Source organism: Lagenorhynchus albirostris, chromosome 8 (assembly GCF_949774975.1).
Source record: "Lagenorhynchus albirostris chromosome 8, mLagAlb1.1, whole genome shotgun sequence".
Classification (NCBI taxonomy): Eukaryota; Metazoa; Chordata; class Mammalia; order Artiodactyla; family Delphinidae; genus Lagenorhynchus; species Lagenorhynchus albirostris.
Genome location: NC_083102.1, coordinates 61,502,033 through 61,525,428, shown reverse-complemented (window position 1 = coordinate 61,525,428; position 23,396 = coordinate 61,502,033). Strand labels below are relative to the sequence as shown.

The 23,396-nt window shown below is 41.3% G+C and overlaps 1 protein-coding gene across 14 annotated transcripts in view; it reads left to right on the top strand.

Annotated features, from left to right (window-relative positions):
- Positions 1-23,396, top strand: part of ICA1 (islet cell autoantigen 1) — a 144,812-nt gene that overhangs the window by 28,654 nt on the left and 92,762 nt on the right. For all 14 annotated transcript variants that reach the window (XM_060157090.1, XM_060157084.1, XM_060157089.1 and 11 more), the window contains 2 exons: positions 2,225-2,348; positions 6,293-6,491. In XM_060157090.1, the coding sequence (XP_060013073.1) occupies positions 2,225-2,348; positions 6,293-6,491 (323 nt within the window). The remainder of the gene's footprint in view (positions 1-2,224; positions 2,349-6,292; positions 6,492-23,396) is intronic.

The following is a 23,396-nucleotide window of genomic DNA, read 5'->3' as shown; positions in this document are numbered from 1 at the left end:
ACAGTCATCACTAAGTCATCCAACCTGTAGCCTGATGCCACTCAAACTTTTTCCACCACCCTCTGAGCAGCGCTGCCCATTACCAGATTCCAGCTCTTAAAATGAAGCCTGTCTTTCCAGTCCAAGTTTAATCCTCAAGTGTGTAAAATAACCAAAAATGGATTCTCAAGTGCTTCAGTCTACTTAGGTTTATTTAGGAAAGACTACATTTCACCACGCTTGTAGTCATTCAGGTACCATGAATTGGTTTCTTCCTAGCCTTAAGTTCATGTGTTCATTTGTACGTGACTTGAGGTTTCAAGGTAAAAAAGGTGACAGTAGCCTCATACTGTTATAAACAAAAGTGTGAAATTTTCCTTATTGTGCAGTTGAGTCCCATATTAGTAAGTGGAGAGGAGGAAGAATGGAAGGTATTAAAAAACAACAAAGCTTCATATAATTATAGGAATTTAAAAAAATTACCTAGAACCAGGACATAAGTATCAGATAAATATTTAGAGTGAAGTATACAGCGATAACAAGGCAAAAGTTATAGTTAGTTCAATTTCACAAGCATTTAATTAGTGCCCTGAATAAGACTCTATGCTCAGTCTTGGGAATCCATAGTTTGGACGAGGTCCCTGTCCTGAGAAAGCTTAGGTTCTCACGGGAAAGATAGACACGTTGCCCACCCACGGACACCCCAGTACCAGGTGCCGAGAGGGCGCTGCTGTCACAGAGAAAGAGGGATCACCTGCTTCACAGAGGAAGTAGCTTTTGAGCTAGGCTTTAACCAATGAACTTGATTTTGAGAAACAGAAGAGGAAGGAGGGTAGTCACTGACCATCAGGAAGAATGGATTCTAAAGCCTCTTCTCCGTGGAATGTTGAGTGTAAGCTAGTCACAAATTAATAAGGAAGCAGTCGTAGCTTTAACCTTCACTTTTGGATTCTTGGTTCCTGGCTAATGTTTTACAGCTGTTGTTGGGGGGATAGTGTCAGGAATGGGATGCATTCTGAAAGAAGTCTGGATTGTTCATGAAAGCAGACAAGAATCCTGGTAGCATTTAGAAAGCATTTTTAGAGACAAATGATTGGTAAATGCGTCAGTACAGAAATGTGAAATAAGAGTAGTGTTCAAAGTGTGTCCCTAGCAAAGTCTGTGTTCAGAGAAAAACCATTCTGGGAAGCTCCGTGTCACTGCTTGCCTGTGGCTCAGCTGTTGGTGAATGTGTATTCGGACCAGTAGCTGCCTAGCAGCCCATGCATCCATTGTGTGGATGCACTGCATTGATCAAATCAGTCCCCAAGGTAGGGAAAGAGAATGTTTTGCTACTATAAATAACTAGGCTATGATTATATCTGTATATACATCTTTGTGCCCATTTTTACTACTTCTTCAGGACGTAGTTTACTCCTAACAGAAGTACAACGTCAAAAGATGTGTACAATTCTGACTTTTTAATATTTACTGCCAAATCAGTCTGTAGAGAGCTTGTACCAGTCACTTTCTCACCAATAGCACCCTCTGAGGTTGTCTTTAAAAAATAAGGCCAAATATATGCAAATATTGAATCATTATGTTGTACGCCTGGAACTAATGCAATGTTGTATGTCAGTTATACCTCAATTTTATAAAATAAGAACAAAGAGTAAGGTCAAGATTAGGCATTAGCAATTCAGATTGGGTTCCAGCCCTGCATTTTAAAAATCTACCAAGTCACCAACTTGATTACCTACATACCCTCAACCTCCACCCCCTGCTCCAGCCAAGACCTATGCCATGGATAAGGTATTTGAATTGCTTTACAATCAAGTGGAATGTAACTCAGAAAGCAGGGATTAGAAAGTCAGGAAGAGGGAATAATAGGGGGAAACTGGCCCTACATTATAGGCCGCCACAAAAGATTCCCACAGTCATATTTGACAGACCCAACTCTTTTATTTCAGCTCGAAGCAGCACATTATCAGCTCGCTTTTCAGTACAGAGGTCATTTTCTGGTTCTGATTACAGAGCACCAAACGCACTGACAGATGCACTCAAGTGAATTTGATCTCTCGTTTCGTAAATGGAAGAACAGCATGAAAGTTAAATGCGGTGGAGGCTTACCTTGTAGCCTTCCACTTGGATTTAATTTCATCTCGTTTTTGCCTTTAGAAGAGAGAGGACCTTGTGATTTGTCTCTCTCCTCTCTGTCATAAAAATGTTCATTGTTCATGACTCCTTTTGGTCTTTTCTCCATCAGTCTTGTCTCAAGAAGAAAACGAACTGGGAAAATTTCTCCGATCCCAAGGCTTCCAGGATAAAACCAGAGCAGGAAAAATGATGCAAGCGACAGGAAAGGCCCTCTGCTTTTCTTCCCAGCAAAGGTGTGTGGCCTGCACTGGGGCTCTGTTGTTGGGGGAGGTCTCCTGAGAACCTGGGACCCACTCATTCATGAAGGGAACCTCCTACTGGGCTTTAGAAGACTCTTGCCTGTGATTGAGGAGCTCCTCTGTTCACAGTTGTTAGTCTGTTCGTACTTAACTCTGATTCAGATAACATGTATAATCTTTTTCCTTCCCTATTAACTTTTAAAAAATGTTTTCCTGTTTCTTCTGGTCTATAGTTATGCACCAGTCACTGTGAGTGCTATCCTAGGCTTATACTTGACCTTCAGTGTTCTTCATAGCAATCCATCCAATCCCCTTCCAGCAGCTGACTAAAGCAAGAGCCTAATGAGACCAGGCAGAAGGGTTCCCCGAGTGCCCTCTGGGGGCAGTTAGCTTGAGAGGGGTGCTGTTCAAGATGCCCTCCACGGTTCTGCTCAGACCCTAGATCAGCAGCATCAAAAGCCTCACCTGAGAGTTTGTTAGCAATGCAGAATCCAGGCCCCACCCCAGAATTACTGAATCCAAATCTGCATTTTAATGGGTCCCCAGTTGTTTTCCATGCACACTCAAGTTTGAGAAGCTCTGGTGAAGAGAAAATTGTAATAGATCAGTGATTTCTTTTTTAACACTGCCATAACTTACGTTCAAGGTCCATGTAGAATAGACAGGAGCCACTGCACAGAGTCACACTTTGTATCTGAGAAGGTGACATTCCTTCTCTCCTCCTCCTTCCCCAGTAACTAACAAGCCCCCCAAAATGTCAGTCACTAATATTAGGCAGACTTCATACCTAAATAAGGCTTGTAGGTAGTCTCCAAAAATATTCAGGCCACAAAAATTTCACTCGCCCAAACTGTCCAACATTTTCTTCTGCTGTTAATTTTTCCTCACTGCTTTCTCTCCCAGTGGGCCAAAAGCAGGCCACCACCTGTTATACAGGTGTTCCTATGAAGATCCAAGAAAGGTGGGGTGGAAAGAAAGAGAACCAAACGTGTGCATTTTTCAGTGGTTCCCCCTCCTGAGCATTCTGGTTCACTCTAATGACATTTGGACCCCAACTTTCATAGTTGAATGCAACAATTTCCAATAGTTCTCTACCCCAGTTTTCCAAGAGAAGCGTTGGTTTATAATCTTTAATTGCACCTTTTACTCTTATTTATAACTGTTTTCCTTGCAAAAATAATACATACTCATTCTAGAAAAATTTTAAAACAGGAACAGACCAAAAGGAGAAAATTAAAAACAATCCAAATTTTGCTAATAGAGATTGACTTGCTTTTAACCCCTTGATAGATACTTTCAATGCATATACGCTTGCCCCAGTCTTACAAGGATCATTGATTCTTGAAAAATCTTTCATAAATTCTTATATATTTATTTATAAATATATAAGCATTATATATTTCTTAAATTATACATATAATTATCACTAATTTCAGTGGGAAAAATTCTTATACATACCTTCATGCCAAGATTACCATCCATTTATGGGAAACAAGCCAAATCCTTGGACACAATCACCACAAGAGTTACTGTTACTGATCATATAATTATTTTATAATGTTGCTATCCAGTTATACACTTGCATAGTTTTGTACAAAGTTATCTCACAGAACATATGGTACCTTAAGTTTATATAGTCTAACCTTTGGATACAGACAAAAACAGTAAAAGAAATCAACCAAAACAATGTAAATGATACTGTAAACCAGCAAACTGCCCTGTATCCATAAATTAATGTAGCTTGGACAGCTTGCAATTTGGAAGGTGGCCTCCTGCAAGATGACTCTGATTCCATGGTATTCAACTGCTCATGAGGCACATGAAATCCAAACTACTTCTCTGCACATGAGGAAAGTAAGAAGATTACATAAAACTCCCATAAAGTTGAATTCTCAAACCTCGAATGGACATAATTTGGGATTTGCCAGAATATATTTTTAATATAAACAGCAGCATACCATACAATTTTTGAATAGTATTGCGTACTGATTATTTAGCAAATTGATTTTTTGTTCAAATAATCCTAACTTTTTTTATGTCCATGTATACCTTTTTAAAAACGTCCATAGCATATTATTCCATTATCTGGGCATGCCATGATACGTTTAACCCAAGCCCTCTGTCCGCTAGTGTCCACTTCTACCTTTTCCTACTAAAGAATAAAACGTCTTTGGATTAGACCTTTAGGTGCTTTATTAATTATTCCCATTGGGTAGATTTTAGTGAATGGAAACGTGGGCCAGTCTTTCACTGAAGTTTGATGTTTCCGGTTATTGGATTTTTTCTTGGTCAAGACTCAGTCCCTTATACCACAAGTGAATGGGTTTTCACCTTTCTGATTTTATATGAAACAAGTTACAGAAAAAAATGAGGTGACTTTATATGCCTCTTTCTTTTCTTCAAGATCTGAACACCTATCATCATGTCATTATATCTTCAAAGGTTTCTAACTTTATAACAGTCAAAGAAATCAAGAATATTTTATTCACAAGACTCTGTTTCAGCCAGTTTAGGAAAATTGGCAAACTCTAAAGGAAGAGATAAAGGAGACCAGAAATGAACAGGATTCTTAGAGGAACAGCTGAGGACTCTTTCTTTAAATAGAAGTCTCCAATTTTATAAACCTTCATACCAGCATTTGTTTTACTGACTTATTTGGTAGTCATTGCTACAACAGCCCATTCAGTTTGATGAAAAGTGAGTATTAAATTTAATCCAATGGTGATAAAACACAAGCTTACTTTATGGCACAACAATATGTTTTTGAAAACAGCCTGCAACATCTAGGTAGGATGATGTGAGCAAGCTATTTTTAGAGAAGTGCTGAATATTTAACAATGATGCTTTACAGATAAGAGGAAAACCAGAGAAAATAATAAAAGGAATTTTTTTCTTTTAAACAGTTTATTGCCCCATCTATAATCTTAGAGTGCTCTGCATATGTCTTCAGACATTGATGGAGCTGCCAAGAGCTGACTTCAGCTCACTGGCACCACTTTTCCCTTCACCTTAACAAGTTTGCACTTAAATTGAGATGTAAATACTAATCTTTTATTTTTTGAACCTATGCCCCACAGCTTCATGGAGACTACTGTATTTTAAGAGTATAATTCATCTGACATTACTCATTTGAGGGAGGAAGATGAAAGAAGCACTATCCTCCTTCCCCTCCCAAATAAATATTTTATCCAAAGTTTGATATGCATCAAACAATTTTTGCTGAATAAATAATGGTATGTTATGACCAATATTATAATTATTTTATACCCACTTCGTTGTATAATGTACATTCATTTCTGATGTAGTATCCTTAAGTTTGTTTTTTTTTTAAAATAAGAATCAAATCATATAACCTATCTGAAAGTGCCTAACACAGTAGACCCTCAGTAAATGTACTTCTCCCACTTCCTAGACCATTTAAAGATGCTTCTGTTCGTACTTCATTCTCTGTGACTATTGAAGCAAGCAGCAGATGCCCTGGCCTTTGGAGAGTAATCCAGAATGGTCTAGACAGGGAGACCTCATCCTGCACACATCCATGCCTTCCCAAAGAGCCAGGCTTCAGGGAGGCAGAGGGCAGGGAGTGGCCAAGAAATGGGAAATAGTCATGCCTTGACCTTCCTCCGTTAACACAAGATTGGTTCCAGCTTTAAAGAAGTACTCTGCCCAGGCATGAGGCCACCCCCAATGATACTGATGGAGAGACTCCCCAGTGATAGTTAAGTAACAGTAATCTAAGGGATCAGCACATGGATAGTCATCTCTGGTTGACTCATCAGTTCACATACTTTTCAGTTATAGTTCAGCAAGTATTTCTGCAGCCTCGGCCATGTTTCAGGCACTATTCTAGGCTCATGAGTTTAAGACTGGTAAGCTCTCAAGGATTCAAATTGCTGGCCCTCTTAGTTTCACTATTGTGGCTTTACCCTCTTGTCTAGGTTGGCCTTGCGAAATCCTTTGTGTCGCTTTCACCAAGAAGTGGAGACTTTCCGGCATCGGGCCATCTCGGACACTTGGCTGACCGTGAACCGCATGGAGCAGTGCCGGACTGAATACAGAGGGGCGTTATTATGGATGAAGGACGTGTCCCAGGAGCTTGATCCAGACCTCTACAAGCAAATGGAGAAGTTCAGGAAGGTAGGAGATTTCATGAGGGTTAACAAAAGGGGTACCTGCTGGAAGGTAATGAGATGTGATTTGAATCCCTCTAGTAAAGAAGATGTAAATCAAAAGCACCAAGGATGCAATTAATCATTGCTGGTGTCTCTTTATGTGACAGAATACCAATTAATGTGATCTATAATTCTCTAAGGATAAGATAGAAGAGACAGCTGGAAATTGCTGGGATTTAGTAACTGGTTTTAATTAAAGTCAGATTTTCATGTAATGTGCACTTTTTGTAAGGCTGTCACTTGTAGATGCTTCTTCATGCATAACTAAAAATCAAGATTAGACCAAATGAAACCGGAAGGTAAGAACAGACTATTGGGGAAATCCTTTTTAATTGCTAATGAATATTAAAATTAATAGAGTAATAATGCGCCTTTGTTGCGTTTAGTTGTAGGATTAAATAATGTGGCATTGACTCCATCTGCAGCAGACCCTTCAGCTATTTGTATGGGCAAAATAGATAGCTGAGGAGATGGATATGCTCTTAAATTTCCCTGAAATGACTGGTGAGCAGCAGAGGAACAATGTTTCATTGTGTGTTTAAGTGTCCGTGTTCATTTAGCTGTTTGGAGATTTGGTCCTGCGAGGATACATTGCACCACTAGGTGGCAGTCATACACTGAATATTTATGAAAATGCAGCGAGATGTGTGTGTGTGTGTGTGTGTGTGTGTGTGTGTGTGTGTGTGTGTGTGTGTGTGTGTGTGTGTGTGTGTGTGTGTGTGTGTGTGTGTGTGTGTGTGTGTGTGTGTGTGTGTGTGTGTGTGTGTGTGTGTGTGTGTAACCTTGGTAGGTCTTTGTTTGGTCGACTTGGATATATTTCAGGGTATGAAAGACCAAAAAATCAAGCAAATGTTAGGTTTGACATAATATTGTGTCAATTGTCTAACTCATTTCAAATGATCCATTTGTAATTGTGGTATTGCTTAAAATACCTAGATTTCTAAGTACATCATTGCACAGCTGTGAATGGGAAACCCTGCTGGTGTGCAGGAGGTTAGATGTGTGGGATGTGGGAGGATGGGGGGAATGTGTGGAGAGGGGGAAAAGAGGGACCTTCTGTTGCTTAATAATAGGGTCACCAATTGTTGACCCAGGTATTAGATTGACACAAATTCTTTTAAAAGGCAAGTTTTACTTTGGTTTGTAATTTAGAATCCATCTCTATGAAGGGACTCAGAGTCCATTTTCTTTCTGATCGTAGATGGCATTAGTGTGTTAGCAATATCCAGTTCCTTAGTAAGGCAGGTTTCTGAGCTCATGGAAAATCGGAACTGAGAACTTCCCTAAAGATGAGCTAGTGAAACTCACTCATTCTATAAAAGAGAAAACCTTAGGCCCCAAAATAGTAAATAAAACTTTTCAAAGGTTGATCGCTAGATGTTGGCAAGCCCAGGCTACATTTGAAATTTCCTGACTTTTTAATCAGGCTGGTAATTTGGTTTGTCTTTGACACTTTATTTGGGGGTTGGAGGAGGATGGAGTGGAAAGGTTAAAAAAGGAAAAAGGAAACAAAAAACCCAACATTATCTGCAGGGTGTGATGCCAGTCACTCTCTATCTGTTACCTCATTTAAGCCTAACAATAACCAAGACACAGATTTTATTTTACAGAGGAGGAAAACGATACCTAAGTAACTAGCACAAGATCAGACAGGGAAATGAAAGTCAGAATCCTAGAAAATATGCATAATTTTTTCTTTAAGAGAGGAAAGGAAGGGAATTAAAGAACATACCTAAAATCGACGAAAGCATTTTCATAGTAACAACTCTCCTGTGATTTATTCATTCAACAAACATTTAGTGTGCACTTTCTATGTGCTAGGTAATAAAGTAAACATAAAATTATTTTGGAAGGCAGGAGAATTTCACGTGAAATTGTGTTTATTTGGTTTTGTTTTGAAGGGTGGTTACTAGCTGTGTAAGGATGAAATAAACCAAGCCCTTTGTCGTTCGGTTTGAATGTTGAAACATTACCCACTCTGTAGTGTCATCAATCTGTCGATTTTGGAAAATACGGATTTTTTAAAAATAAAAAAAATCCTTTGCCATGCAGAAGTAGCTGAAGCAATGCCTTACTCCACAATCCCATGTGTGCTGGATTTAATTTAATAGCTGAACATGGTGTACTTAGAATTTAGAGAAATAATTTTTTAAAAGAAGTCTGTATTCAAGTGTATATTTGATTAGACTAGACTCTCCACAAGGACAGGGACACGGTTAGTTCTCTTTACTGCCACAATCCCAGGGCAAGCCCAGCACCTGGTCCAAGTTAGTACCCATATCAGATGGCCAGAAGCGAGCCATGGCATTTGAGTGCCAGATTCATGCCTTCTCACACCTGTAGAGCTTTCCCGCCACATGCAACTGACCTTACAATGTTTGGGAAATTGATATATACGGTTTTGCAGGTAAGAAGTAGCATTATTAGTTTGTGGCTTGCTGCCCTCTTTGGAATGAATTTAAATTGTGGAGGTTGCTATTTGCATGGAGTTCATAGCATGAATCTCAACTTTGAGTCAGCTTTAGTGTTCTGTCCCAGTGGGATTCCATTTTAAACAGAGTCTCCATTTATCTCTCAGGAAAGTGTTACTGAAATGTGTTTTCTGAGTCCTCTGGGAGAGTGGTCCAGCTCCTTTGGAGTCACCGTGGGAGGGGGAATTTAGTCTCCTCAGAGCCAGCTGCCTCCCTCACATTCTAACTGATGAATCCTGAACTAAATTCTGTTCTTTGGGTTCATACTTTCTGAGGAAACAACATTCTAATTCATACTTGGTAAGTGTGACACCCCGCCCCGGGCTGGTTGCAATCTTTAGTGTGCACTTATTCATTTATTCATTCATCCAGCAAATGATATTGAAGCCCACCTTGTGCCAGGCCACCTGCAGCGGGATACAGTAGTGAGTGAGCAGACACAGAGGCTGCCCTGCTGCCCCAGGCAGTCACTTGGAGACAGAGCAAGTAAACACGGTGTGGTAAGGTGAACCGTTGTCTCAGGTAGCACATGGTGCCACAGGAACACCCAGGGCGGGCTTCCTGGAGGAAGTGGCATCCAAACTAGCCCTGAAGGATGAGAGGGAAGGAGCAGGGCGGAGGGACTAGGGACAGCAGAGCAGAGTGCCAGTCTGAGGAAGCAACGTGGACAAAGGCCTTTAGGTGAAGGCAAACAGGATGAGATTAGCTCCTTTTAGATCCCTGCAACCAGAGTGTGAAAGGCAAAGGGGGTGGGGGGCAGATAAGCAGACCACAGCTGAAGGGACATCTCCCTGAGGGCCGAGGGGAATGAAGGGTGTTGAGAAGGGGAAGGGAATGATCCAATCTGTGTTCTCACAAGCTCGCTCAGATTTCAGTGGGGAGAAGGGATTGGAAGGGCCCAAGCCTTGAGGCTGGGCGAGCCACAGACGAGACAGGGATACCCAGGGAATGAAGAGGGAAGTGGACCAGAGAGAAATAAATGTCCTGTTCTGACCTCCGCCAGACTCAGTAACAGCACCACGTTAATTACAGAGCTCTTCATTCATTTTTAGAAATGAGCAGAATAAGTATAAATAAATGAAGAGCAAGATCAAATGTACTTTCACTTACAACCAAGGCATTTTTCCTAGTGTTTTCAAGATGCTAAGCAACTTTTTAAATAACACGCAGTGAGCATGACCGAAATGATGAATGAAAAACTTAAAATTAAACAAAGCAAATGATCTGGTTTCATTCTGGCACCCTTTGAGCACATGGGCCCGATGACAGAGCTCTCGGTGGCAAGATTAGTAAGCATTTCTTTTCTTTTTTATTTTTTAAACATCTTTATTGGAGTATAATTGCTTTACAGTGGTGTGTTAGTTTCTGCTTTATAACAAAGTGAATCAGTTATATATATACATATGTTCCCATATCTCTTCCCTCTTGCGTCTCCCTCCCTCCCAGCCCTCTAGGTGGTCACAAAGCACCGAGCTGATCTCCCTGTGCTATGCGGCTGCTTCCCACTAGCTAGCTATTTTACGTTTGGTAGAAACTTTGTCACAGCTTACCCTTCCCCCTCCCCATATCCTCAAGTCCATGCTCTAGTAGGTCTGTGTCTTTATTCCCATCTTACCCCTAGGTTCTTCATGACATTTTTTTTTCTTAGATTCCATATATATGGAATCTAAGCATTTATTAAGTGCCTGTCTTTGGGGATGGAAATACAAAGAGGTGGGAAAGCTTGATCTCAGCCCTCAAGAAGGACCCTGCTAGTCATCTGTTCCTTGTCAAAATTACCATGGTAAACAAGACACCTGGAGAGTGGGGCCGTGTGTAGCTCTTCTCCTGAAGACCAAATAATGGGAAATGGTGGATGCATTTAAATGGGCAGGGCTGGGCTGCTGTTGCCATTGGAAACGCTCCTGACAGTGTGATGCACCCCAGGAGGGAAATGGATGGGAGAGGAGGCCACAAAGTATTTTATGAGCAGTTACAACGTGTGATATATGTGCCCTTTGAAGGCAGAGTAAAAGGGTATAACTTAAAAATAGAAGTCAGCTTCTTGTAGCAGATTACATCAGCTTAAGTTGTGAGCTCACAGACGGGCTTTTGCAGCCTGATGCCCTTGAGAGGGTCCTCCTGGGGTCAGTTAAGTGTCTTGTTTTTCTTGAAAGTCAGAAATGGGATAGAGGGTAATTATTCTAAATGGAACAAAAGCTGTGCTAGGTGTAAGAAAATATTTCTGAATCCTCTAAAGTGATAATATGGAAATGTATATGTGGGCATTTGGATTAGTTGGAGTCCTTATAGACAAGGACAAGGGAACTGGCGTTTTAATGAGGGCCATTTATTAAGTGGCTTAATGAAATCCTACAGCATTTGTCTTGTGTTTCATCACCATAATTCAAAAGGGTATCAAAAAGGTATTGTAGGGAATGTGAAAGATCCACTGGTGTTCTCAGGCTTGTATCTATTTAAAAGAATGCTAGATTTTGGAGAGCTGTGAATTCGCTAGACATATTATCGAAGGATATGTTACCGTGAGAAGGTTTGTTAACAAATGGTGGTGGCTTAATAGGTGCGGACATATTAGAGTCATCTGTCAGTGGTGTCCCTGTGTCCCCACTGAAGGTTTGGGTCTGTGGAGCTTGATCAAGGACTAGTAAACAGCAGTATTGACATCAGAGAGTTTTTTTTTCCTGTGGACAAAGACTTGGGTTAATTAATTTGACAGTATCATTAATTACTGCTGAAATCATTGGTCTTTGTCAGAGGTCGGGCTCTTTTAGCAATTGAGGGCAGGTCCCATGGGATCTGGAGATGCCAAGTAACGCAGGCGTGTCACTGCTCAGCCATCTCCCTGTACTGCAATAAAGGCCTTTCCTTTTTGCCTGAGCCATCCAGCTTTCAGGCTTAACCCAGTGTTCTGCCTCTGTTCAGGGCCAAGGGCGGGGCGGGGCTCCACCCAGCAAGTTGTGTTGAGCGAGTGTGGAAAATGTCAGGATTTGGTCCATACAGTAGACCAGCAGTAAGTATCTGTGAAGGCAGTACCTTGACTCCCAGGGCTTTGCCCAATTCATACATAAAAGCGGAGGGAGGATTTGACCCCTTATCTCTCTGTCTTTTCTGGTTCTAAAATTCTCTGCACTGGCTTGAGTCCTTTGATGAGGTGAAAGTTCCTTTTGTAAAACTAACACACACTAGCGTATCTGTTTCACAACCCTCCATCTGCATTTGTTGGTATTTGATGTGTGCTTGTTATTTGTTTTGGTTGTTTAACTAGGGTGCCTGTTTTTTGTGGTCCCCAAGAAGATTGAATCTAGCTGCTAGCCTCCACCCTTGCGTTGCTGTTTCTTTATACTACCTAAATGCCAAAAGAAAAACATGCTATTTTCACATGGCACGACGGGGAAGGGAACAGATCATTATGCCCTCGCTTTCATTTCTGAATTTTATGAGATGAGGCCTTTGCGGCCTTGTATGTCTTTATTGATTTTCTCCACTGAACTTGGTGAAGAGCAAAAATTCGTTTCAGGGTTAAGCCAAGACCATGTGGAAAAGCATGCATGAAACAGCTAATTCCTGCAGAGCTGATGGGTGGCTGGCTTCTGCTAGTGACTGGAAATAGAGAGGAGGAAGAAGCATGACCTCAGAGTGGGGTGGCGGTGTGCTCTGTTCCCAGCCCTGCCTACACCAGCTGTGACAGCTCCGATTGGGGTAATAAGCCGGTTGCAGTTTCTCCTCCACTCAAGGAGAGGGTAGGTACTAGATGATCACCAAGCTCTCTTCCAGCTGTAATATTTGTAGTTTTCCTCTAAATCGTTAAGCTCTAAAATCATTAAGCTCATCAGTAAAGAAGTATATACACTTGAGCAGGGCTAACGTGTCCTTTTTTTTTTTTTTTTTTTTTTGCGGTACACGGGCCTCTCACTGTTGTGGCCTCTCCCGTTGCGGAGCACAGGCTCCGGACGCGCAGGCTCAGCGGCCATGGCTCACGGGCCCAGCCGCTCCGCGGCATGTGGGATCTTCCCGGACCGGGGCACGAACCCGTGTCCCCTGCATCGGCAGGCGGACTCTCAACCACTGCGCCACCAGGGAAGCCCTAACGTGTCCTTTTGTGTAGTGTTTTCCTACTACAAGCAAGTTATGGTCTTGTTGCATTTGCTTGGACCTTTTGCTGTTGCTCTAATCTTGGACTCTGGAAAACAAGAATGTTTCACTCCTAATTCTTGGGTAGAGGAGCGCTTGGCGTTTACAAAGTGTTAATATTTGTCTCTTATTTAGATATTCATACTTTCGCGAGGGTCAGAAACCTGTGGCCCACGGGCCAGCTGCCTAATTTTGTAAGGTTTTTAGCGTTAACACAACCATGCCCATTCATTTACTTGTTTTCTGTGGCTTTCACCATTCCATGGCAGAGTCGAGTAGTTAAGGACAGAGACTGTGGTCTGCAAAGCCAAAATATTTATGTGCTGCCCCTTTACAGAAAAGTGTTTGCTGTCCTCTAATTTATAAGCACCTCCAGTACATGTTGAAGATGGGTTTTTATCATAAAATGAACCATCTTAACCATTTTTAAGTGTCCAGTTCAGTAGTGTTAAGTATATTCATATTGTTGTACACAGATCTCCAGAACTTTTTCATCTTGAAAACCTGAAACTCTATACCCATTAAACAACCACCCTCCATTTTCCCCTCCCCCGGCCACTGGTAACTATCATTCTACTTTCTGTTTTTAGGAATTTGACTACTTTAGATTACCTCATATAAGTGGAATCATGCAGTATTTCTTTTTATGACTGGCTTATTTCACTTAGCATAATGTCCTCAAGGTTCATCCATGTCGTAGCATGTGGCAGTGTTTCCTTCCTTAAGGTTGAATAATCTATTGTATGTATACACCACATTTTATTTATCTGTTTATCTATCAATGGACACATTTGGGTTGCTTCCATCCCTTGGCTATTGTAAATAAGGCTGCTACGAACATTGGTGTGCAAATAACTCTTCAAGACCCTGCTTTTAATTCCAAATACATAATAAACAAATATAGTTTCTTTTTAGTGTTATAATCTCTCTTTAGTGTTTTATTTAATCCTGCCATTGAATAAAATTGAGACTCAGGCTATGCAAGCAAGGAGTCATTTGATTTTGATGTTATCATCTTGGAAGATACTGTCTGCACATCCTAATTCATAATTCAGGGACTTCCTTGGTGGCGCAGTGGTTAAGAATCCTCCTGCCAATGCAGGGGACATGGGTTCGATCCCTGGTCTGGGAAGATCCCATATGCCGCGGAGCAACTAAGCCCATGAGCCACAACTACTGAGCCCCCGTGCCACAACTACTGAAGCCTGTGCGCCTAGAGCCTGTTCTCCACAACAAGAGAAGCCACCACAATGAGAGGCCTGCGCACCACAATGAAGAGTAACCCCCATTCGCTGCAACTAGAGAAAGCCCTCGCGCAGCAATGAAGACCCAGTGCAGCCAAAATAATAATAATAATACACTTATTTAAAAAAATAATTCATAATTCATATTGTCTAATTTCTATAAGAATGGTAAATATTTGGACTGTTAAAAAAATAAACGTATGTAATACCGTAAAAGCTAACGTGTCAGCTTAAAGTAGATTTTTTTCCCTCTGTCTTGAGAGAAGTATAAAATCTTTGCATATGGCATTTCTCTAACTGTTTGAAGGAAAAGCTTGCTTAACTTTCAAGTTTCAGAATGGACTCTGGGCAAAAGTTCATTATCAAAGTGTGAACTGATCCAGTCCAAAGATAGTTTTCCTTTTGCAAGATTGTCTGGCTTTTCTTCCTAAGACTTACATGTCTTGGATGGCATATGCAAGCCTGGTCTGTAGAATTTCATGCATGATAATATACAAAACATACAGATTTTACTGAGTAGAACCATCAGGTTCCAGATCGAAATCTTATAACCATGGCTTTCTCAGTGCCTCAGCAGCTAGAATCTCTCGGATGAATTCATTATTTCCATGTTTCATCACATTGTGTTTTTGGCTTCAGGTTCGGGGGGTGGCTGGTGCCCATGACACCCTCCCCCCTTCTTGAAACCACAGACTATTCCATCTGCCTCTGTCTCCTTTTGGTAGCTCCTGGAGAAGATGTCATTTTAGATTATGGTTTAATGGAAAATTACTGTATTCAAGTAGTATGATATACTACTTACTGTCTCTATAGTTTGTCTCCAAGTCTGTCATGTCAGTATATCCCTCTAGATTACCCTGTTCCTTTTGGTTAACAGCTCAAATATCATCTTTCCCAGCTAGTCCTCTTATTCCCTCATGGTAACTTGGTTGCAATTTTTACCATCTTCAAGAATTTAGTATAAAAGAAGACAGTTGCACCCTGGTGGGTTAACTTAACACCCTCTTTTTAAATGTTTATGCTTTAGGGATCTATTCCACTATGCTATTATTCTTATTTTACAAAATGGTGGTTTACTTAGACACACAAAATAGAATGTGGATTTTATTTAATTTCAAACAGGAGCAATGTATCTACTATTGCCTGAATGCCAATAGCTTTATAGCACTGTAAGTTACTTTTATTAGAGTTAAGAGGAATTTTCTTCAAATACATTCTTCTTTCCAACCAGACTTTTCAGTGACAGAAAAAAATAATGATTTGATGGTTGTCTAAACTGTCACTTTTACATCTAACTGGATTTATAAATTGGCTATGGAGGGTTCATATTTCAGAAAGAAAGCTCTGAATCACAATCGCTTTATGAAAACACCTGGGTTCTGTGTTAGTTTGTCATCAAGGTATATTGAAAGAATTTGAATACCACTTTTTAAACGATTGAATTATTTTTATGAACCCCTAATAAAGCATTCCTGACAAGATTTATCCGAGCAGTATTGGCCCCATAATGGAGTCATAGACTGTCAGTGGTTTCACAGGTTTTCCTGTCTGTCAGTAAAACTCAGAATCTCCTTCATCTCAAGTCCAAGTCCATCCACACCTCAGTGTTTGAACAATCAAAAGAATGAGTCAGTAGAAAACTGGTATTTTCCATTCACAGTTCTGAGATTTTAAAAGAAAAAAACAAAAAAGGTATTTGATGATTCCTTGATTTCTAGGGAACAGATGTAATTTTAATCTCGGAGGGAAATTAGCCAGGGAGGCCCTCATGTGACCCAGTATATGACCTGGGCATAGTAGCTCTGCTCACTAAAGCGTGCACGATTCAGCTCACTCCTCTCAGAAGGCTTCCCTTTGCCTCCTTTAATGAGTTTTTAGTAAAAGTAAAACGTTAAACAGAAAGCATCAAAGTGTATGTGCTTACCCTTCAAGCATAAAACTTTTCAGGACAGTTTTGGGTATAAGAGTATTATCCCAAGTGAAAAAATTCTGTTTCCTATTCAACAATTATCCTACACTTAATCATTACACAAGATAAATGAAACTCATATTTAGGAGCCCTAAAATCTTACACTGGCCAATTTTACATGGACTCAGGGAGCCCTAAGAAGAAGCGGGCCCTTGAAAGGCCATTGGTATAACTTTGAAATGAAATTCCCACATGCATTAATCAGGCTTCTGTTGTTCTCATCAAATGAAATATGATTTTAGGGCTTGGTAACACTTCACAGTTGATTGGCTCTTTCTATCCAACTACCCATCTATCTGTCCATCCATCTATTTAAATTCACTCCCCAGCTGTGATTCTGAGACAACCATTGTCATTTAGATGCTGATTCCTTACTGTGGTTCTTCTGGTGACGGCTGACATTGGAATAAGGGATACTACTCAAGATAGATTAATTATATAAACAAATTGAGGGATGGGTTTTTTTTTTTTTTTTTCTGCTTTGTTCTTTTAAATCTTTTTTTTTTTTTTCCTGGGCCTGTAGAGATGGGACTCTGCATTCTTATGAGCAAAAATAGTTCATGGGTATTAGTTCATGTTCTGAGAGGTCCAGGCAGAGACTTGAAAAATACCCACATCTAGGGAGGAAGAACCATATGGAAAGCCCATAGATGAATGCATGGGAAATAAATGAAGAAATTTCTCAAATAGACAGAAAGCTGAAAAGAAGTTAGTGGAGTAAAATATATTACATTTAGAATCTTGTTCCCTTTCCATTTTTTTTTGGTCTTAAATTAGGGAAAGAAAGATACAGGAGAACCTGGCAATAGTAATTGCTTCTGGGGCAGGGGACTAGATTAGAGAGGGGTTGAGAGGAGTTAAGCAGAAATGAGAATGAGGTTGGAGTTTTACTATATTCCTTTTTGTGCCTTTTAAATTTTGTGCCATGTGCATGTGTTATCCTTAAAAGAATATGTATAAAAAATAATGAGAATAAATGAGATTAGAGTGGGAACAGATAAGATTTGGTAGAAGGAAAGGGATAATGACAGAAAACTCTCCTAATTTGACAAAAATGAGGAGGGTTTTTTTGGTTTGTTTTTAATAATAATAAAGGGAAGAGAGAAGACAGGCATTAGAGGCAAAGATGGGAAGCTGAGTTCCAAAGGTGATATCATACAGGCAGCCAGATGGAGGAGGTTGGAGGGTGAAGTCATTTTCGAAAGCCGTCAGCAGGGAGAGTCATGTGAGGTGGCCAAGTCACCAAGGAATAAAAGGATCAAAAACAACGCCTGAGGGAAAACCACCAAAATCAAGAAAGATGAGAAAGTTTCCTTTAAAAGCCTTCACTGTTCTAAGAGAACTGGAATACGCAGTTATGCTTCTCCTCAAGGGACTGGGAAAAGGTGAAGAAGTAGAAAAATAACTTTTTCCATCCCCCCCTCAATTGCGTCCTAGAAGGAATGAATTCTGTGTTTTGCACCAAGTGAGAATTTAGAGAAAATCCTTTCCCAAAGATGAATCAAAGGGGGAGAGGACCGCTATTTCAGAGGGGATTGTCTTCACATTTTCCACCCATGCTGGGGCCTTTGAGTTGGGTTGCAGCATCTATAGGTTGATATTTGATCTCTTACCTTGGGGGTTTTCTGCTGCCTTCAATGACTTGTTCTGTGTTTGTCATCCACTTCTAATTCTCATTCATGCTACTTAACAGGCTCAGAGAAAAATTTTCCCTATAGCGCCTCTCCACTCTCTTCTCTAAATCTAGCAATTTTATCAGTTCCTTTTTACTGGTAGTCTTCCAGGTTTTAGAAACTAAACCAAGAGTATTTATGTTTGTCATTAAAATTTCTTAAGAAGTAAAATCAATTGCCATAAGTCAACCTACATCCCTTTGGCTTCCTATTATTTATTTATTCCTAGTTTATTTTTCATATTCTCACAAGGGTGTTCTGCTGCTCAAGTGTAGAAAAAGATGGAAATACATGCAGATTCTAAACCACACATATTTTTGTGCACACATTATGGACTGGGCTCCCACTCACAAAGTATACAGGTCAAAATCAGATACAACAGGGAAGGCGTAAGGACATAGTCACTCCCAGGGTTTCCAGAGGCTGCAGAGCATACTCAGGTTTCACTGGAATTTTATCATGGTCACCATAAATCAAGTGTTTTAGAATAAGAAGTTGAAACACATCTTTTATTTTAAAGCTTTCCATATCTTCCTCATCCAGGCTGTGTAGGCGATACTTCCTCACCCTCCTTCCCCAAGCGCTGCCAGGAAAAGCCAGTGATTTGTAAATTGAAGCTATGTCAGCAAAAGCATTTATTGCTACTTATTATCCAGGCCTCCGTCTGCTTTTAATTTTAATTCTGTGCTGAAAGAACTAGCTTTGCCTTAAAAAAATGTTTGCACATCTTCCACTTTATAATGAAAAGATAACAACTAAAAGTAGTGATGTGAAGCCAGACAATGGTTAGGTTTCCTAAGTTAGCCTCCCTCTTTCCCATCCGTAGTGTATTTTAGGTTTGGGCAAACCTCTTGTATACTGTATCGACCTACTTGTCACTCTTCTCTCCCTGGCATGTTCCCATTTCCCCCACCATTTTGCAATTTCAGCTAATAAATCATGTAAGTAAAGTAGACATTAAGCAATTGATGTTAGGAAAGAGGGTTTTGAAAATGAAATGAAGACTTGATTGACTTTTTCACTTATTCTTCAATCAAGAAAATGAGAACAACCAATTTCAAGAGAATGTTAAATATGAGTTGTGCAAAAGTCAAAGTACTGTTCATTTCTTGTTTAAAGCTATCGTTTTCATGATACAAAAGCACAGCAGATATTTAAGCTCCATATTGGACAATATGATAGGTTTATTTATGTTAAGATAATTAACATATTTGAATTTTTTCCCAGCCTAGGGTTTTTCTTAGCATTCTGTCTTACAGATAAGATGTAGCAGCAACTTAAATATGTATACAGTGCAGGATATTTCTGATTAAATATTTGTAAGGTGTCTTCAGTTTACAAAGCTGTTTCATATTCATTACTTCATTGGAGCTACACAACTCTTCAGTGAGGGCATGGATTCTTTGTCCTGTTTCACAGCTAAGACCACTGAGGCGCCATGGGTCTGACTGACTTGCCCATAGCCACATATGTGAGTCAGTATTCGACCCAAGTCCTCTGACTCCACAGTCAGTGATCTTCCCACCTCTGCCTTGAGTTCCTCCCAAATCCGATAAATGGATCCCTATGTAGTGCTTAGTCGCTGTGGGAGAAAATGTTTCTGTGGTGGAAGAGACCCAGCCTCCCATTAAAGTAGCAGCTACCTCTTCCAGCACGTTCCACATCTTCTGTTCTCATTTTCTCTGATCCCAAGGGCTCATTTTTACCAGTACCCTTAAGGAGTTGTTCAGATTTTTTTTTACTTCTCACCAAGGCAGCCCATCAATCTGTCTGCCTTCTGAACATCTAGTCATGTTCTGTGTTTGGCTTTTAGCGTTTCTCCCGTTCCGTCTTATCCTGTGAGTGCAATTTTCAGTAAAATGGCTGGTGTCTCCGCATGGGTTCCTTGGGGCCAGGCGCCTGAATCCCACAGCAGTATACTTTCTAGAGCCCCCAAGCCTGAACACATGGTATAAGGCTCAAGGATGGAAAGCTGACATCACAAAGGCCAGCAGCCAGCCAAGGATCCCGTGTATCAGCTTGTAGGTTTAAAGCCAGTACACTACAGAAAGATCAGTACTCATAAGAGAAGAGTAACAGAGACGCTACAACAAATAGGCACAGAAAGATAGGTGGCCTCCTGCCACATTTTCAGTAAAGGACATTTTCCTACATACCCAACTAACCCTGAGTTAGGGCCTCTCTGGCCTGTGTTGTGTATAAGAATCCTCTGAGAAGTGAATTGGACAAGGAGAATCCTGGGTCCCACCTAAGGATTCTGATTCAGGAAGCTGGAAGTGGGACTCAAGAGTCTGATTTTTTTTTTTTTTTTTGGCTGCGTTGGGTCTTCGTTGCTGCACGCGGGCTTTCTCTAGTTGCAGTGAGCGGGGGATAATCTTCCTTGCGGTGCACGGGCTTCTCATTGCGGTGGCTTCTCTTGTTGTGGAGCGCAGGCTCTAGGCGCACAGGCTTCAGTAGTTGTGGCGCACGGGCTCAGTAGTTGTGGCTTGCGGGCTCTAGAGCTCAGGCTCAGTAGTTGTGGCACATGGGCTTTGTTGCTCCACAGCATGTGGGACCTTCCTGGACCAGGGCTCGAACCCATGTCCTCTACATTGGCAGGCAGACTCTTAACCACTGAGCCACCAGGGAAGTCCTGAGTCTGATTTTTAATGAGCTTCCAAGGTGATTTCCTTGCCTGGGGTCCATGGATCACACCTTGAGACATATTTTCCCAGCACACCACTGTGGAATAACTGACGCTCCAATGATGAGTGACCCATCAAAAAAGGTGATTTTGCTCTGTTTAACAAGACAAGATATCCCTGAAGACAGGTGTCGAATGTATGAAGATTTCTTATTTTTAAAGTTGTTTTAAAAAATAAAGTTGAATTATATGGAAAAGTCACTTAAATGAAACCCCCCAAATTCTACTATCCTAAGCATTATGGTGCTTTTTGGTACTCATCATAAATGTTTGCTTAAACCCTAGAGCCTAGAAATTTGTATATCACAGACACTCAAATACACTTACTTTGCTTATCTACAATCAGTATTAACCTTGCTGGGCTTCCCTGGTGGCGCAGTGGTTGAGAGTCCGCCTGCCAATGCAGGGGACACGGGTTCGGGCCCTGGTCCGGGAAGATCCCACGTGCCGCGGAGCACCTAGGCCCGTGCGCCACAACTACTGCGCCTGCGCTCTGGAGCCCGTGGGCCACAACTACCAAAGCCCACGCACCTAGGGCCTGTGGTCTGTGACAAGAGAAGCCGCCGCAATGAAAGCCCGCACACAGCAACAAAGACCCAACGCAGCCATAAATAAATAAATAAAAATTAAGAAGAAAAAAATATTAACCTTGCTAATTAAATCTCTCTCCGGTTTCAACTAAACTTTCCTTAATGCTCTTCTGGTTGACTCAGAAAACTGAAAGAGCTGGGACGGAGCCTCAGGTTAGTTAATATCTAGAGTTGATTACTCAGGATCATGCTGCTTTGCGAGCATGTAGCAAACAGTGCCGAGAATTAATTTACACACGTTAAATACAGGGAATTTTCCAGGAGCAATCTGGCACTGTTAGTGTCCCGATATGCACGTTAAAAAAAAAAAAAAAAAAGCCTGCAGCATCACAAATAAATCCTCCCCCTCTGCATCCTTCCTCGCTCATGTGGCTTGACTATTGCCTGTAGCTGGTCTGTCCTCTTAGGACTAGATCAGCCTGAGACAGAGAAGTGTCCGGCACCGGGTCCTGCAACACTGCCGTCGTTTGCCTCTGTGGTTTGTTACAGCTAACATTGTTCATGAGCAATGACGTCCTGGCTTTGAGTTACTTCCTGCAGTGAGTACCAAGTTGTTGAGAAAGAGTCACGGATGGTGTGAAAACAGAATTTCTCGTTTGTCCCAGAATGACATCCTGTGCTTGTGGGGATGCGTTAGAGGCTGTGAAATCAAAAATGAAGAACTTCAGGAACAGAGTGCTTTGACATTTCTTGACAGACGTGTCTTGAATAGGACAACAGAAACTTTGAAGTTGAATGTATCAGTAGAAATGATGACAAAATTAGCAAATATATTACTAAACGTTTATCTTGTGCCAGCTACTATTCTAAGTATTTTATGAATATGCTCACCAGAATTCTCTAGAGGGTAGATACTATGATCCCCTCTTTGTGGATGAGGATTCTGAAGTTTAAGGAGGTTAAGTAACTTCCTCGTTGTCACACTGAATGTGGCAAGGCCAGGTGGGAAGGGGTTGTCACATGTATCCATACATCTTATTTTCTAGACCCAAAGCAGCTTCTTTCTGAGCATGTGTGGTGGGGACTTCTGGACTTGTCAGTTAAATGAGGTTAAATAGCCTCTCTTGCTTCAGTTTAAATGTTGAGTCCGTTCAAAATTCTGCTTCCTGTTAGCACTGGTTGAAATAGTCCCTTTTGGGATGCTCTTTTAGAAGTTCACCCCCTCCCCTTATCCTGCCCTGGAGGGCATTGGCTGACTGTGTCCTGGAGGGGCCAAGGGAGATGGTGTCCTTGAAGCCCGTGGCTGGGTTAACGCCTGGTCTCTTTCCTCTGCTCTGGCAACGTTCCAGGAGCCTTAGCCACCTTCCCCTGATGAATCACGCTAATGGCAACTCAGACTACGTTAGGCTCCAGTTTGGCCCCAGTTGGAGCCAAGAACACTCCCCAGAAAGAACGCTAATCAGCTCCCTTAACCACCTTCCTTTTCCTTCCACAGGGCATGTGAGATCCTCTGGATTTCTTCTTTTCCACACCCTGAGAGCCCAGGGAGATACTAGGGAGCTGAATTCAGCCCTCCATTATCAACTGCATTCATTGCTTTACTTTGATGCAGCTGACCTTATTTAGATTACAGACAGGCTTGAGAGGTAACCGTCTTGCAAATTCCCAAGCAGGTGGTGGGGCAGACCACATTCTACCTTTAGTTTTTCCCTCAGTGCTTTCCCTCCCTGGAACAAAGTTGGGCCCCCTGTGTCACTGCACACTTCCCTGATGGACCGCCCAGCCAGAGAGGATGGGCAGGCTTTCTCCCTTCCAACCACAAGAAAAATATGATCAAGTCCACCTACTAAAGTGGGAGAGAAAAACTGTGTAGTGCTTTATTGCCTAGCAAAGTGAATTTCAAACTTGTTATCTTGCTGCAGACTTGAAAACCTCATTTGGTCTGTCAGGAGCTGGAAAGTACCACTTTCTCTCTGTATTTCTCTGGTAACAGTCCAAATGAACAGCCTCCCACAGATCCCAGGCAGATCTGTGCCCCAGGCTGACAATGGAGAAGGTCAGGTACATGGACAGGCAAACAGAAAAGCACACTGACTATTTCCAAAAAAGATTAATTTCCCACAACTGGAACATACTCTATGTAGGCTTTCATCCACTATACTCACTGAC